We start from the raw sequence: 15,396 nt of genomic DNA on the forward strand, positions 1-15,396 counted from the left end.
TGGCATGTGAAAAATGTGCGTCGCTTGGCATACAGGTGCTTGAGGAGCTAAGCAAATCAAAATAAAATAGCAGCCATTCCAAATCTCTCATGGATTACTTTTGGGAAATGGGGGAATGTGTTCATTATAATATACTGTACGTACTTGCAGTCCTGGACCCTGGTTCATAGTCATGGGCGTATGAGGGCTCACCTCATTCCCTGCTCCAGGCAGGAATGTTTTGACTCTGATGGTCTTCCCTGGGGCAGGGAAGGGTGACTCCATCAGGCTCCTCATGAAGGGGTACACCAGGGCAGCCGAAATGCCCCTGCGCCTCTCCACCTCATCCAGGATCTGCACCGTGGAGAACAGGAGCCCTCAACATACAGGAGTCACCTCACCTCCCCCAAACAGAGCTCTCGCTTTCTGTCCCCCCAAAACTCATCTCCATCTCACTCCCCCCAAAAACCACCTCCATCTCACCCACCCAAAACCCACCTGCATCTCACCCCCCCCCAAAAAAAAATCCACCTCTCCATCTCACCCCCCTCCCCAAAACCCACCTCCATCTCACTCCCCCCCCAAACCCACCTCCATCTCATTTCCCCCAAAAACCCACCTCCATCTCACCCCACCCCCCCAAAACCCACCTCCATCTCACTCCCCCCCAAACCCACCTCCATCTCACTTCCCCCAAAAACCCACCTCCATCTCACCTCACCCCCCCAAAACCCACCTCCATCTCACTCCCCCCCAAACCCACCTCCATCTCACTTCCCCCAAAACCCACAATTCAATCCCTGACTCCCTCAGGATGAGACTCAAAGGCCCTTATAAAGAGGCTGTGTGGACACAGGCCAGAGCCTGAGTCAGACTATCATATTACATTCTTTTTTAACATCTTAAGCTCCATTTTCTCCCAAATTGGAATTTTCAACTGTATTTATAGGTCAGTCTTATCACTGTAACATTATCTGTCAGCTTGAGGCACGCAGACATGCGCAGACATGCGCAGACATGCGCATGCTGCTTCTCTTCCCTCTGGAAACCATTAGCTGAACTGCGCAGTCATTGTGTCAGAGGAGTGCACATTAAACCTAACAGGTACAAGCAGGCTTTACTGGATCTGCAGGCTCTCAATCAGCAATAACAGACCCAGCTACGCAATGCAGCCGCCCCCCTCGGGGTGCTGCATAATTGGCCATAGCCAAATTTTTTTTTTTTTTGGGGCACTGGGATTCCTGATCGATGTGGTCACTTCTGGCACTACGATCCTTACTTCACTCTAGTGTTTCTTTTGCACCTCCACATCATGAACCTATGCACCTGTTGTACGTCGCTCTGGATAAGAGCGTCTGCTAAATGCCTATAATGTAATGTAATGTCAAATGTAGCCATTTTACTGCATTGCCTGCTGTCTGTCTGTTTTTATGAATTGTGTTGTCTGTCAGTGTAATGGGGCGACATAGCTCAGGAGGTAAGACCGATTGTCTGGCAGTTGGAGGGTTGCCGGTTTAAACCCCGCCCTGGGCATGTCGAAGTGTCCTTGAGCAAGACACCTAACCCCTAACTGCTCTGGCGAATGAGAGGCATCAATTGTAAAGCGCTTTGGATAAAAGCACTATATAAATGCAGTCCATTTACCATTAATGAAATATGCTCTGCATGTAATGAGCTGCCCTCTGCATGTTTAATGCTTACGGTTCAATTTTTGATGCAGATACCAAAGTTCCTTTGTGAAAAAAGAAAAATAAAGCTATTCTATTCTATTCTATTCTATTCTATTCTATTCTATTCTATTCTATGAGGACAATCCAGCTGACTGCAGCCCTCCCTCCATGCCAAGCCATGACCAATTAAGCACCAGCCAGTGGGGCTGCTGTGCCCACCGCACAAATGAAGTCAATAGTGGACCAGTGACCAGGGCGTGTCCACACACTCAAACCCAGTGTCTTAGAGGTTAACACATTATGATGTTGGAAATGACTAATGCAAATGACAGTTCCCTGCCCGTTACCATGGTAAAATTCCGAATCCCATCTCTGCACTGATTATAAACAGCCAGATTTCACTCGAGGACATTTATAATCACAGTCCAGCGCGACCTCAGCAGGAATGTGCTTTGGAGTGTGGCCCTCTGCTCGATCTCAAGAGCAATTTTACTGGCTTTTGATGTAATTTGCTCTTTAAGGCAGAGCAGCAAAGATTCAAAGCTGGGAGATCATTAAAAGCTCACTCTTTCATCTCAGCTAGGTGGGTGGAAAACAAAAGAAATAAACCCCAAAGAAAACATAAATGGGTTTATGTCGAAAGAGGCGGCTTTGATTTTCGATTCCGAGAGCAAAGCCGACAGAATCCTCCTCTGGGACCCAGAGGTCTGGCCTCTGGGGAAACATACTTCTCCTCATCCCTGTGTTTTTTTTCTCCCCCAGAGATCAGGTTTCTGCGCCTGTTTTCCGAAGGAATGAAACCGTGAGCTCACCTTGGAGAACAAGTCGAAACAGCCGAGGCGGCTGATGATGCAGTAGACCTCGGGTAAGCGGGGAACTTTCCCGCATGGCTGGAGGGCAGTTGGGAGAGAGGCACAAAGTGAAAAATCAACATCGGTGTCTCGACAAAGCTCCTCGTGAACAGGTTTGGCTGACTGGGCACGGAGCGTGTACAGACAGATGAAAGCATTCCCTTGGCAGGTCACGCTACGGCACAGGAGACAGTGCCTGACTGCAGTGCACACGACACCATGGTTTCACAAGTGGGTGATCGTGGCTTTCACACACAAGCCAACCTGAAGGGTTCATATGTTACAATGGAATACTGGCATAGAGCTGTATTTGAAAAAAAAACACACCAAATTATTATAATGAGGTTACAGTGGAATGAGGTTAATTGAAGAGAGAGAGAGCACCATTTGTATTATAGCGTGATTGAAAAATGCAGATGACACAGTGTATTGAAGCTGATCTCTGTCCCCACAGGAGCACTGATTCAGAGGCTATGGTGACTGGGTGCAGGAGAGTCTTCCTGGTGAACTGATAGCCTGACAGACACAGTCTGGGCTACAAACATGCAGAGGAAGAAGCTTTCAATGGGGAGAGTCTTGCCATCGTAAACACAACCCAGGCGCCCTCATCTCAGAGCTCATGTTTCAGCCATACCCTCTTGAATACACTACCACAGACCAGCATGGATATCTCCCACATACACACAACCAAACAGACAGGCATATGTATTAACACACACACACACACACACAAACACACACACACACGCATGTACACGCATGCATGCACACACATGTACACATATGTACAGGCACACACATATACAAGCAGACACACACGCACACACAGGCACATATATATATACATACAGGCAACCACACATGCACACACACATGCTGTATAGACACAAGATCAGACAGAGAATTCCCAGTCCTCATGTCCATATTAGGTATGAAAACTTCTCCTTTTTTGAGCAAGTGCATTGGGTGATTAAATCAAGCATGTGGAGCATGGTTAGAATCACAAAGCTGAATCCTGAGGAATGCGACCCCCTCGCCAGCCCCTGGACATCCACCAGGCAGCAAGCACAATTAACAATGCAGATAGCGAAAAGGTACAGGGGCAATGCAGACAGCCAACAGTTACAGGGGCAATGCAGACAGCCAGCAGTTACAGGGGCAATGCAGACAGCCAACAGTTACAGGGGCAATGCAGTGACCAGTAACAGGGACAATGCAGATAGCCAACAGTTACCAGGGCAATGCAGAAAGTCCAACAGTTACAGGGGAAATGCAGACAGCCAACAGTTACAGGGACAATGCAGACAGCCAACAGTTACAGGGACAATGCAGAAAGTCCAACAGTTACAGGGGCAATGCAGTGAGCAGTAACAGGGGCAATGCAGAAAGTCCAACAGTTACAGGGGCAGTTACAGGGACAATCACTACAATGACCAGAGTTACAGGGACAATGCAGGCAGTAAGCAGAATTACAGGGACAACGCAGTAAATGAGAACAACTACCGTTGCCCAAATCATTCATAGTCTCTCTCAATCTCTCTCCCTCTCTGACTCTCTCTCCCACACATGCGCACACGCAGACATACACACACCCCAAGCCACATCATGTTTCTACATTGAACTTCAGATGATGAAACACAGAGCTCTAAAATCCCACGTTGACACTTTACAGTCACAAACATATACTTCTTATCACTTCTCCTTTCATCCTCTCCTGAGAAAATCTAGACTTTATAAGCATTTATAAGCAAACAGGCCACAATAACAAACCTATGTAAGTAGTAGCCGGCCAATTGTCATTTGTTCACCCTCTGTAATTACAGTCGCTATAACTGTGTTGACACTATAATACTATCTCAGTCTAAATGCTGCATATGGACAGGGAAAATAAAAGAAGGCACAAATTGGTGGAGAAGGTTCAATTGAGTGCAGTGATTGGTGGAGAAGGTGCAGCTGAGGGCCTTACCAGCAGCCTCCTGCAATATCCAAATCGTCGGCTGCCATCCTCCCCAGTCAACATGAAGGAGAAGGTCTCACTGTGTTCAAACATAGGCAGTTCTGTATCACTGTCACAGCCTCATTTACAGTGCCAGAAATCACACTCACAAGCACTGAAGCACAGCAGGGATGTTATGGTGATCCGACACCTCTGCAGCTCCGAAAGAACATTCCGGCATATTAGCCGGAGAATTAACTCCTGAACACCGAGCAACAGGGGAAGGTAAAGGGAAGGGTGAGTTCAGGTAACCCGACGTTATGTACTAGAACACACTCAATGACACACAGGCAGTGTGTTTTCTGGGGTTCTTATCTGCGGTACCTGGACATACTGACAGTGGTACATAGAGGAGTGATGGCATTTTTGGGGGTAAACGCTTAGGCGTGATGCTTTTGTTTACCTGTTGTACTCGGACACGGGGCTCCAGTCCTTGGCGTCCGGAAAGCAGAACTGAGGGATGGCCTTGAGCCGCTGCTCAGCTTCTCTGACCTGCTTAGTGGGCCTCTCCAGCTGTGAGGAAGAGGAAGATAAGCAGAAAGAGGAAGAAGAGGAAGAAGTAAGGAATCCAAAGAGGGAAAGGGACATGGTATTGAAGAGGAGGAGGAAGAGGAGAGGAAGAAGTGAATGAACAGGACAATGAAAAGGAGAATGAAGGAGATGAAGAAAAAGACCGGATGGGGGTCGTAAGAGGAAGTCGTTCGTAAAAGGAGGAGATAGAAAGAAGCAGAAAAAAAGAGCGCGATGGAAGTTAACAACATGAAGTAAAGGGAGAGAAAAGCCCTCTGGACTGAACACACAGAACCCCCCCCCCCCCACTCCCCACAGTCTTTTGGCCTGCTCTGTTGCAGGCTAACAACCCCCATTGTGTGCCCTTCCTTGGGCAGAGAGCCGGCATAGCTCATCTCTCCAGGGGACCCTATCGTAGCTCCACAAAATATGAGGGATACATTTTCTTTTGCGCAACTAAACAATTAACTGCCATGGCAACGGTTTCCTGGCTGTACTACTTACTGTTGATAAAGATCCCGGGACCTCCCTCCCTATGGCCTAAATGCGAAAGCATGCGTCCACCTCGGCTATCTCCTCATCTAGGCCCTCAGCAGAGGCAGAAATAATGGACACTAACAGCCAGTGAGTAAGAACAACACATGTAATCTCACAGAGTCCGGGAATAAACGTTAACATTGTGTAAATGTAAGTCATTTTTGTCACTTTTCTCAGCCTCTAAAGAGGATTATTGGCTCACCTCTGCACTTAAATTTAAAACAATGACCTACACTGTAAGCGTGATTACATTAAACAAGCTACAAGCAAATGATCCACAGATGGTTTACAGCTGGCTGTCTTCGAGAAAAAAGATAATTGATTTCCCATAAGCAGGACAGCTATTATAAAGTTACAGCAATGGCACAGCAGCGAGTGACAGAGGGGTCACTGTTTTCTGAATCCCTGGATCTGTGTAACAATACCCCTTTTTGCAAAGACAGCTGTTAATTAATGGAGTAGCCAAGACTCACAGTGGAAGAAGAGGCCTATTCTTGACACACTGGTAAACAGCTCTGGACCTTGAGAGCCACAGGGTCTGCTGGTATTTGCGTTCGCCAAAATGCGTAACTAGTTTAGACCCAGGAACCAGGTGAGGTGACTTTGCCCTGTCATAAACTAATTTAATTGGTAAAGTGAGTGCTAATAGGACCAGGGCACAGGAAACTTGCTGTAGACTATAAAATGATGACCTCCATTATGCACTGAATGGACTGTTCATATCATGAAATATGAAATGGCTAAAGTACAAATGTGAGAAGGTACAAAACATGGTGGCTTAGCAGCAGTAAGCAAGAAAGCAGTAAGCAGTAGTAAGTTCCCCCCAAGGTCCATGTCATCATTACCTTGGGGAACTGGTAGGACACTTCTGGGGTGTAGGAGTTCTTGGTGGGCTTCTTCTTCAGGGAAACCACCACGAAATACTCGAAGAGCTCCCGCTCCTGCCACTCGATGAGCTGCAGCTCCAGCGTGCGGTAGCTGGGGGCGCGACGCAGCAGGGACTGCAGCTTCAGGAGGCGCTGTGTGTGAGCTGGGGGATAGGAACACACAGCCAGCACGTGAGACATGAAAAACAACATGCGCTAATACTACTAATGCATTTAAGGCACATCCTGTACTCTTTTATAAGAACACATAACTACACTGAAAAGCCCTTCACTATAAAGTCATGTGAACATCAGATTTAAATGAAATGAGACAACAGACTTAATAGAATGCTTTTGAGATTAAATCTTTGTGCCAGCATTGTGAAACCCCAGCACAGGGCCATTGTGGTGGACGGTACTGTGCAGAGCGCTGTCCCGGAAAAAAGACAGTAGGCTGCTGGTGTTTGCCTCTGGGGCGACCCCTCACCTTTGAACCTGTCATCTGAGTCACTCTCACTCTCGCTGTTGTCTTCTGCAAACAGACACAAGAGAGATACATGTCTGATTACAAATCAGAAGGGCAAAGCTCTGAAAACATGGATTACTGGGAACTCTGTGTGGTGGGCGTAACACATAGATTCAGATATATTCAGCTTATTAAGGTACCCTACCCCTCAGAGAGGATGGCTCTATGTTGGAGAAGGAGAGCTTCTTCAGTCTCTTCTTCCCTCTCTTAGAACAGTAGATGGAGTTTATTCTCTGCACCAACTGAAAGCAGAGAAATTCCACAGCTCACAGTCTGCCAGGACAAAGGGAATATCGCTGCAAAGTAATACAATAATGAGCTGTTCTGGGAGCTTGTCCTGCCAATAAAACCCGAGCCTGTGTTCCCAAATATCGGGAGTGAGCGGTTATAAATCATTTTAAATGTACTGAATGCTTTGTTCAACAACTGGGACCTGCAGCGGGGTGCGGGGCTCAGAGGCGCAGTAAAAATTAAGATCTGCCGTCACAGCTCAGACCTTCAGGACAGGAACCGTGAGAGCAGAAAAGCTTCCGAACGGAAACATGCACCGGGGGCCCTGCGACTCCTGTGAACGTTTATGAGAATCATACGGCCAGACGGTCTGCTGGAAGACATGGACTGCGTGGAGGTGCGTGGGACCGAACGACAGGAGGAGGAGGGGCGGGAAAGCCATCAGGTCATCAAGGGCCGGCGGCCACTGTCCTTTTAGGCACGGTTGTGCCACGCGAGGGGGGCATTCCGGTGTTTTAGGCCACACCGCGGCATACAGTACTAGCGGGAGAACTGGCATTCAGCGAGCACGCAGCCCGAGTGTGTGACAGGATCCAGAGTCAGTCTGGCCGCTCTGCAGCGTGATTGTGTTTGGAAATCTGCGCAGTGTCCAACTCAAGAGTTAGATGAAGTGACAGCAGCCAGAAAAACAAACTTTGTGTTCTTTCCCAAGCCTTTGAGGCGCTTGACATTTTAAATGAAAGTAAATTGGTTTTGGTCAGGCTAGAGCTTTCTCAGATGTAGGGATTCAGCTCTACAGGAAGAGCTTTTATTTGCTACATGAACCATGCAGCCAGAGGGCTGTTGGGTGGCGCACCCACGTTGAGCATTAACCCTCAGTGCAGTAATGGGCCCCAGTGCTGGAATACAATCATGACTGCTGGAAACGTCTCCGCCAGGCAGCCCAGCAAGACGGCCTGTAACTGGGCCTGGCTGTAGCACTTCCCACATGGAGGTGGGGAGTGATCAGGCTGTTCTGCAGCTCATTGGCCAAGAGTTGATCCAGCAGGTGCTTGCGGTCTGCCCCCTTCTGTAAGTGGAGCTGTCCTCCAGCGGAATGGCTGTGCAGTTATGCTGGTGGACTGCAGAGTGAAAGAGAACTGCAGCCTGCGGTGCATGCCACTTTGTGGCTGAGGATGCCACAACTATCGGACGATTTTGAAAATACGATTGGGCATTCCAAATTGGGAGAGAAGAAGAAAATGGGATTCTTTCATCAAAAGATGTTTGAAATGCAAAGATAGAAGAGTGTAGTGAAATACTGATGAATTAAGTGCAGAGAGACTGGGAAGGAAATGTAACCCAAGGTGATAAAGACCCTGGTGTCATGTGACTCCACCGTTGTGTGGAATCTACAGCATTTATACACTCAGCAGAATGGCCTAGTGGGGACAACACAGTCTGGCTCAGGACACAACACTCCTGTATGAGGGAGAAGACTGCTGTGGTGGACTGTGCCATGCCAGGCCGTGCCAGGCCGTGCCAGGCCGTGCCAGGCCGTACCTTTGGGACCCTGCGGCGGCAGCGGGGCCCCAGGGTGTCGCCGCCCCCGCTCAGCCCGTCGTTCAGCAGGCCGCAGGGGGAGGAGGGGACGCCGAGCGGGGGGAGGAGCAACACGTCATCAGGGCCGTGCCGCTTGCTCAGGCGAGAGGCCCGGTGGCACTTCCTGTCCGAGGGGCCCGGGAGGCGCAGAGATTGGCTGCCGGGTTTGGAGGGCAGCTGGGGGCGGAAAACAGGCACTCAGACATTTCATGAAACACACACAGGGCAACCTCTGATCCACAATCGGACTTAGGGACAGGACATGATTGACACCTGGCACCAGAATAGAAGCTGAGGTGTCAATTTTTTTCAAAAAGGGCTGACCATTTCAAAGGGTAGTATTCTTAGATCATAAAGTTATAAATATTTTATTTAATTCATCCATTCCTTTTAGATACCACATTGAATCTTTTCTTGAGAATAATTTTTCATTGTATTTTTTAATCACATTTTCAGGCACATCAATTCAATCAGCAATAGTCACTTTAGCTAGGATGAATTTTCAGTGGATGCACATCCCCAACAGAAAGCAGTATTTTCCATTTGTTTGAATTAATTCTCACCGCTGGCCCACTTATCAATCTTTCATTAACATGCAAAATATTCTGCATTCACAGAAACATCAGCCAGTGCAAGGTTTAAAAGGCTAAAAGCCTAAATCCCACCCAGCTGCATTAGGCTGGCAGAACACACCGCTTCAGCACATCAGAAGACTTCCGTCACAGCACGGAGGGGAAATGTCACCTGTGAAACAAATCTCCTGGTGCATCCAGAGGACCTCGGCCTCTCACGCTGTCTGGGCCCGCCAAGCTGCAATCCCAGGGCCAAGGGGCTGAGAGGGGTGGCGGATTCATCTTACCCAAGGAAAATACATGGCTGTTCCATTAGCGATGCTGAATTACCTGGGGAGGTGTACTGGACTTCCTGTCCTGGGGGGTCCACATCCTGTTGAGTGAGTTCCGCGAGCTCTCGGATAACAGCCGGGACTTCCTCAGCAGAATACGGCCCTTCAGATCCACGTCCTCATACGGGTTCTCCTTCAGAGCCTCTGCAGAGCAGCACAGGAAGCACAGCGAGGTGCAATCTCAGCTCACACGGTCACAGGTTCAGACAGGTAAACGCCGAGTAAAACAATGAGGAAGAAACGGTACAGTATCCACACACCGCTCTCGCTCCCACATACGATGAGTTTATTGTGCAATCAAAAAGACACATTCACACGAGAAAGAGAGAGACAGAGAGGGAGAGGGAGGGAGAGAGAGGGGGAGGGAAGGATGGAGAAAGAGAGAGACAGAGGGAGGGAGAGAGGGAGGGGTAGGGGCACCCCATTGTGGAAACTCCTCAGTTTACAGAACACATCATGTCAATGATGCAATCATGCATGATGGAGTCTCGTGGTTGCCTTGACCTACACGGGTATACCATTTGTTTCTGAACAGTATTTGTTTATCCTGGGCAACAGTCTGGCAGGATGAACTGCATATCAATGACACAATGAATCATGTAATCACACTGAAAATATTTTTAAATATCTCATAAATTATTCAAATTAGAGCCCACAAATGTATGCTTAAACACCCTCCCCCTCCACTCACCCATGATTGTACATTATCCAAAAATAATACAGTACTCAAAAAATATAAAATGTTGGACACCAATCAGCAGCACGCTACTACCTCACTGTACATGTCGACACTGGCACCACGAGCGTACAGTACATACCATCTGCTGACAGCAAAGGGAAAAGGGATCTCACACATTTCACCAACATGGATTTTTTTGGGGGGAAAATGACCAGAGCGTGTAAAACTTCCAGTAACCACTAACAGATCAAACAATGTCCACTTCAACATGTGCTGCATGAATCACATTTTGGCAGGGTCTGAGGGACTGTCAGAAAATGAGCTAAGCAGCACTAAAAATGAAAATAGAGCAAAAAAAAAATGCAGAGTTAGAACATTCACAATAATGAAAGCCATTTATTATACTGTACTGTAATGATAAGGAAATCAGTGAAAAGGCCTTTTGTACTGTTTGAGCGCAGTACAGTCTGTCTGCACTTCTGCACTAAAGCACATTCTGTTCTGAGTTTCTTTTTGACCATAGCTTCCCTGGAGAAAATACTGGAGATTTGAAGAATCCCATTAAATTGAAGCCCTGAATTCTATTAGATTTTTATCCCCTCACTCAAAATGGCCAATAGTCTTGTTACAAAAGTGCTGTGTTTTTGTCAGCTTGTGTCTCCACAAAGGATCCGTGGAACTAAGAATGTGGAATGCAGTGAAATGTAATTTTCAGTCTTAAACCTTTGAAAGGTTTCTGTTGCTTCTGGGCACGCATATATATATATATATATATATATATATATATATATATATTCTTTCTGAAATCTATCCAAAACACTGCACAATGCACTGCATACTAGGCTACAATGCTATCGCCATTTTCACACTGTGCAGACATTCAAACAATCAAGATTTGTTTAACATTTCTCCAAGGTTTTCTTGTCATGTACATACAAAGCAGCCAGCTTTGATGAAAACTCACACTGTAGCATCCTTCTACCTTCCTCAGATTCACGGTAGTGAACTGCATAGTGTTTATACTGAATATCCACTCCATTTAATCTCTGTCTGAGATAATAATAATTTTTTCCACATGATCTTATCCAGAGATACTCCCACAGCTTACATTCTTTACATACAATCCATGTATACAGCTGGATAATCGCTCAAGGGTACAATAGCAGTACCCCACTTACAGTAAGAATCAAACTTACTACTTTGGAGCCAGAAGCCCAGTTTCCTAATCATTCTGCTACACTGGCACCCATAATAACTTCATGGTGCCAGCACTCAGGCACTCGATGAGAAAATAACAAGCTTCCTTTATCCCACTCTGCCTATAGGACCCATACTGCAGGGCTACAGCCAAAAAGGGGTCCTAGTTTCCAACCATATATCATTACCATTGTATGACAGCTAGGCCCCAATGAACCCATGTCATTCTATGGCAAAGCTGTAATAAAACTGTGTAATGACAATGTGCAGCAGAAATGATATGTTTCGAAAGGCTGCTGGTACGGAGGAGGCTAGTAATCAACGGCTCTGGTTACACAAAAGTAAATAATCACGAGAGTAGGAACACCTCACCGTTGTAAACAGGGAACTTGAGTATGTCACCAGTGTGGCTCAATTATGACATGAGATTGTGACAATAAACAGGGCAGAGACATAGTCAATGCGAAGCCTGTATAAACAACTGCAAGTCCACTGTATAATGCTGATGGAAAATACATGGCATTCCACACTAACACAACTCAAAACGAAATAAATCCATCGCTTATGACGAACAAACCAATCGGACCAAAACCCGATAGGTCGTAATAAATGTTCCACAAACAAAAAATGATTTGTTTACAACAGTTGAGCAGCACATGTGGATAGGCATGGCCTTTAAGTGTCGTGTATCGTAGCAGTTTATTCATGAATCAACAGAATTCACTTCTGACAACATAATAAAAAGTGCAGAACAAACATCGCTGCACCACACACTACACAAATCAGTGTGTTTACAGTGGAGTACTAAGAAAGTACTCTGCGAATAAATCGGCTTGAAAGTCTACAACAACTCTTTCTTTGTTTTGTTTTATTATGTTTAGACACTCAAAGTTAATGGTCACGCATAAGCATTTCGTCAGATATGTGATCCTTGCAAATTAAAATAAGCATTGTTATTCCAGATAAGAGATTATATTGCTGAAAACTGATAATGTTCAATCTAAGACAAGATATCTTACATCACTGTAAGTTCCAAAGAGGCAGTTCGCTCACAATAACTGTTTGTTATAGTGGGGACAACACAGTCTGGCTCAGGACACAACACTCCTGTATGAGGGAGAAGACTGCTGTGGTGGACCGTGCCATGCCAGGCCGTGCCAGGCCGTGCCAGGCCGTACCTTCAGGACCCTACGGCGGCAGCGGGGCCCCAGGGTGTCGCCGCCGCCGCTCAGCCCGTCGTTCAGCAGGCCGCAGGGGGAGGAGGGGACGCCGAGCGGGGGGAGGAGCAACACGTCATCAGGGCCGTGCCGCTTGCTCAGGCGAGACGCCAAAATTTCCAAATTTCCAAAATTTCCAAATTTCAGACCCTGAGAAATCTGTGTTTAAGCTAATTAATTGTGCATATACACAATAACAAAATATGTTAGCTTTGGTTTGGTACATGTGGGGGGTTGCAATCCATAGATAATGGAACCGGCATCTGTGGAATTCATACCCCCCAAAAGAGTGGAACTCTGCCCATTCACCAGAATTCAAACTTCACACGCACCCCAGAACTATGCTCTCACCAGAAAAACATGTTTCAGGACCTAAGTTGTAGCTTTCCCCTGCTGTTTATATGAATTTGTGCTACCTATAAATAGGGTTGCCAGACATCCGGTTTTTGATAGAGCAATTGAAATGGGCAGAGTAATTGATGGAAATATTTTTGCGTTATTTTCTAATGAATTGTCCTGGTCCGACAGAACGGCCTGCCAGGCCGGCGTTGGTTCCGAGGGGGACCACTCCCACCCTCCGCTTTGACAGCTGCTGAAGTTGACCGCGATAACAGCTTCCATTACATTACATTACAGGCATTTGGCAGACACTCTTATCCAGAGCGACGTACAACAAAGTGTATAACCATAAGTGTATAACTTATCCAGAGCGACGTATAACAAAGTGTATAACCAGCTGTACATGTTGTCCGGTTTTGACTAATTCTAAATCTGGCAACCTTACCTGTATAACAGGTGCATATTTTGCCATTTGAGTATTCTGAAAGGCCAGTTGTGTTGCAGTTCTATGCTAACTGGGCTGCAGGAACGTCCATTTCTCTGGTGAGTTCCGACCAGGTCCAAACTCCCCTGTCTACAGGCTGAAATATGAGAACAGTGCTGAAGCACAATGCAGTGCACCTCCCCACACGGTCTCTAACACGAGACCAGCTGATCCGAAAACCACAGAATGGTTTTTCAGGAAATGGACTGCATTTTATCAGAACCAGCCATTTCAATCTGGAACAGGACTACAGGGGGACTGCTCGGGGCAGGCAAGAATGTGAAATATTTCACAGAAATTGATCTGCACTGCCCGCAAAACACTTAAACCCATTCCCCACCACACACTCGTGTACAAAATGGGGGCTTTTTTTGCCTGTAGAGACAGGGGTCACCCACGTCTCCAGAGAGATTAAACAAGCAGAGGCACTCATGGCAATTCCAGGCCTCACGCTGGACTTCTTCTCTGCCAATCCATACACAAGCAGAGAAAAATCTCCCGCATGTGGAACAGACCATTTTCTCATCTCCATAAAACATGCTGGCCCTGGGTAGTGGCATTTCTGTGCCAACCTTACTTCACCGGGGAAATAAACTGCGTAAGTGCAGGACTTAAATTTGGCTTTGAGGGAGAGGCAGGTAAGCATACTGCTGTGGGATTTGATCCATTTTTTTTTTATCTCTAATATTTTCACATTTTTTTACGACCCAATCTGGAACAACCAGTCATATACTTTCACTCCACCAAAGGGCATGCTTCCAGCTGCCACTCCTTTTCATTGCATACTTAATACACCACAGGCTATCACTGCGATGTCCCTCTTGCCAAGGGACAATATTGTAAACTTCCATCAATCACAGCATGTATAAGTCAACCCTTAACACCACTTTATGATCAATACAATAAAGAACAATTCTGATTTCCAGGGTAAGGCATTACAAAATAACCTAGAAGGCATATATGACCACAGATACCTTCCCCTGCAACACAACAAGGTTTTTAAATATAACAAATTATACTATAAATCAAGAGTTCAAATTAATAAAAAATAATGTTCTCTATAAAAAAGATAAATATATGTTGTTTGGCTAATCTGGGCTCCTTGTGTTAGAAAAGAGGATTGCATATACATGTAAACTATGGGTATCACATTCTTCTTGCCAAGGGAATGCCAGGGCTATATTAGCCGAATGCCTGCTGGTGTTCATGTTCACCCTGTGTTGAGATGAATGGGCACCATGTGCAGAACACATTGAGGAAACATTCTGTTTCTCCCCACTTCCAGCCAAAAAAAAAAAGCAGGTCATAAATCCCACTTAGTGAAAGGTGTGTGTGCCCAGACTGGCGACCTGTCCAGGGTGTATTCCTGCATCTCGCCCAATGCATGCTGGGACAGACTCCAGTACGTACCCCCTGTGACCCTGACCAGGAGTCAGTTTGTTAGATAATGGATGGAAGGATGGATAAATCCCGGCTTATCGGACATATCGACTAAATTCCATACATTGGCACAGAGTGCTAATCTATAATGAAAATACCTAGAGACCAGGCAAACTTGGTTTTTTGGCAAATGTGAACATAAGGCTGTGGCCAGCACTTCAGACCTCTGCCTACGCCCACCCAATGAGAAAGTATTTTACTGTTACTTCCTTATCCAAGGTGACAGTTAATCCTGGCACTTTCTCAGGATTTCATATAGGCTTTGGTGTCTTTATCCTCTTTAGAGCAGTAGTTCATAAACTGTGGGCTATGACGGGTTGAGAAAAAAATGTAAATGTAATTCCAATTCAAATTCAAATTCTAGAGGTTCAAATTCCAAATTGATCCCA

General features: G+C 46.3%; 1 protein-coding gene across 2 annotated transcripts in view; it reads right to left on the reverse strand.

The window, feature by feature from the left end:
* The window catches only part of dennd2b (DENN domain containing 2B), a 58,511-nt gene that overhangs the window by 12,736 nt on the left and 30,379 nt on the right, over positions 1–15,396 (reverse strand). For both annotated transcript variants that reach the window (XM_035419713.1, XM_035419714.1), the window contains exons 5-13: positions 9,650–9,795; positions 8,709–8,924; positions 7,081–7,177; positions 6,897–6,941; positions 6,389–6,573; positions 4,900–5,009; positions 4,467–4,536; positions 2,462–2,539; positions 193–333 (exon numbers count right to left, since the gene is read on the reverse strand). In XM_035419713.1, the coding sequence (XP_035275604.1) occupies positions 193–333; positions 2,462–2,539; positions 4,467–4,536; positions 4,900–5,009; positions 6,389–6,573; positions 6,897–6,941; positions 7,081–7,177; positions 8,709–8,924; positions 9,650–9,795 (1,088 nt within the window). The remainder of the gene's footprint in view (positions 1–192; positions 334–2,461; positions 2,540–4,466; positions 4,537–4,899; positions 5,010–6,388; positions 6,574–6,896; positions 6,942–7,080; positions 7,178–8,708; positions 8,925–9,649; positions 9,796–15,396) is intronic.

Source organism: Anguilla anguilla, chromosome 5, assembly GCF_013347855.1.
Source record: "Anguilla anguilla isolate fAngAng1 chromosome 5, fAngAng1.pri, whole genome shotgun sequence".
NCBI classification, from domain to species: Eukaryota; Metazoa; Chordata; class Actinopteri; order Anguilliformes; family Anguillidae; genus Anguilla; species Anguilla anguilla.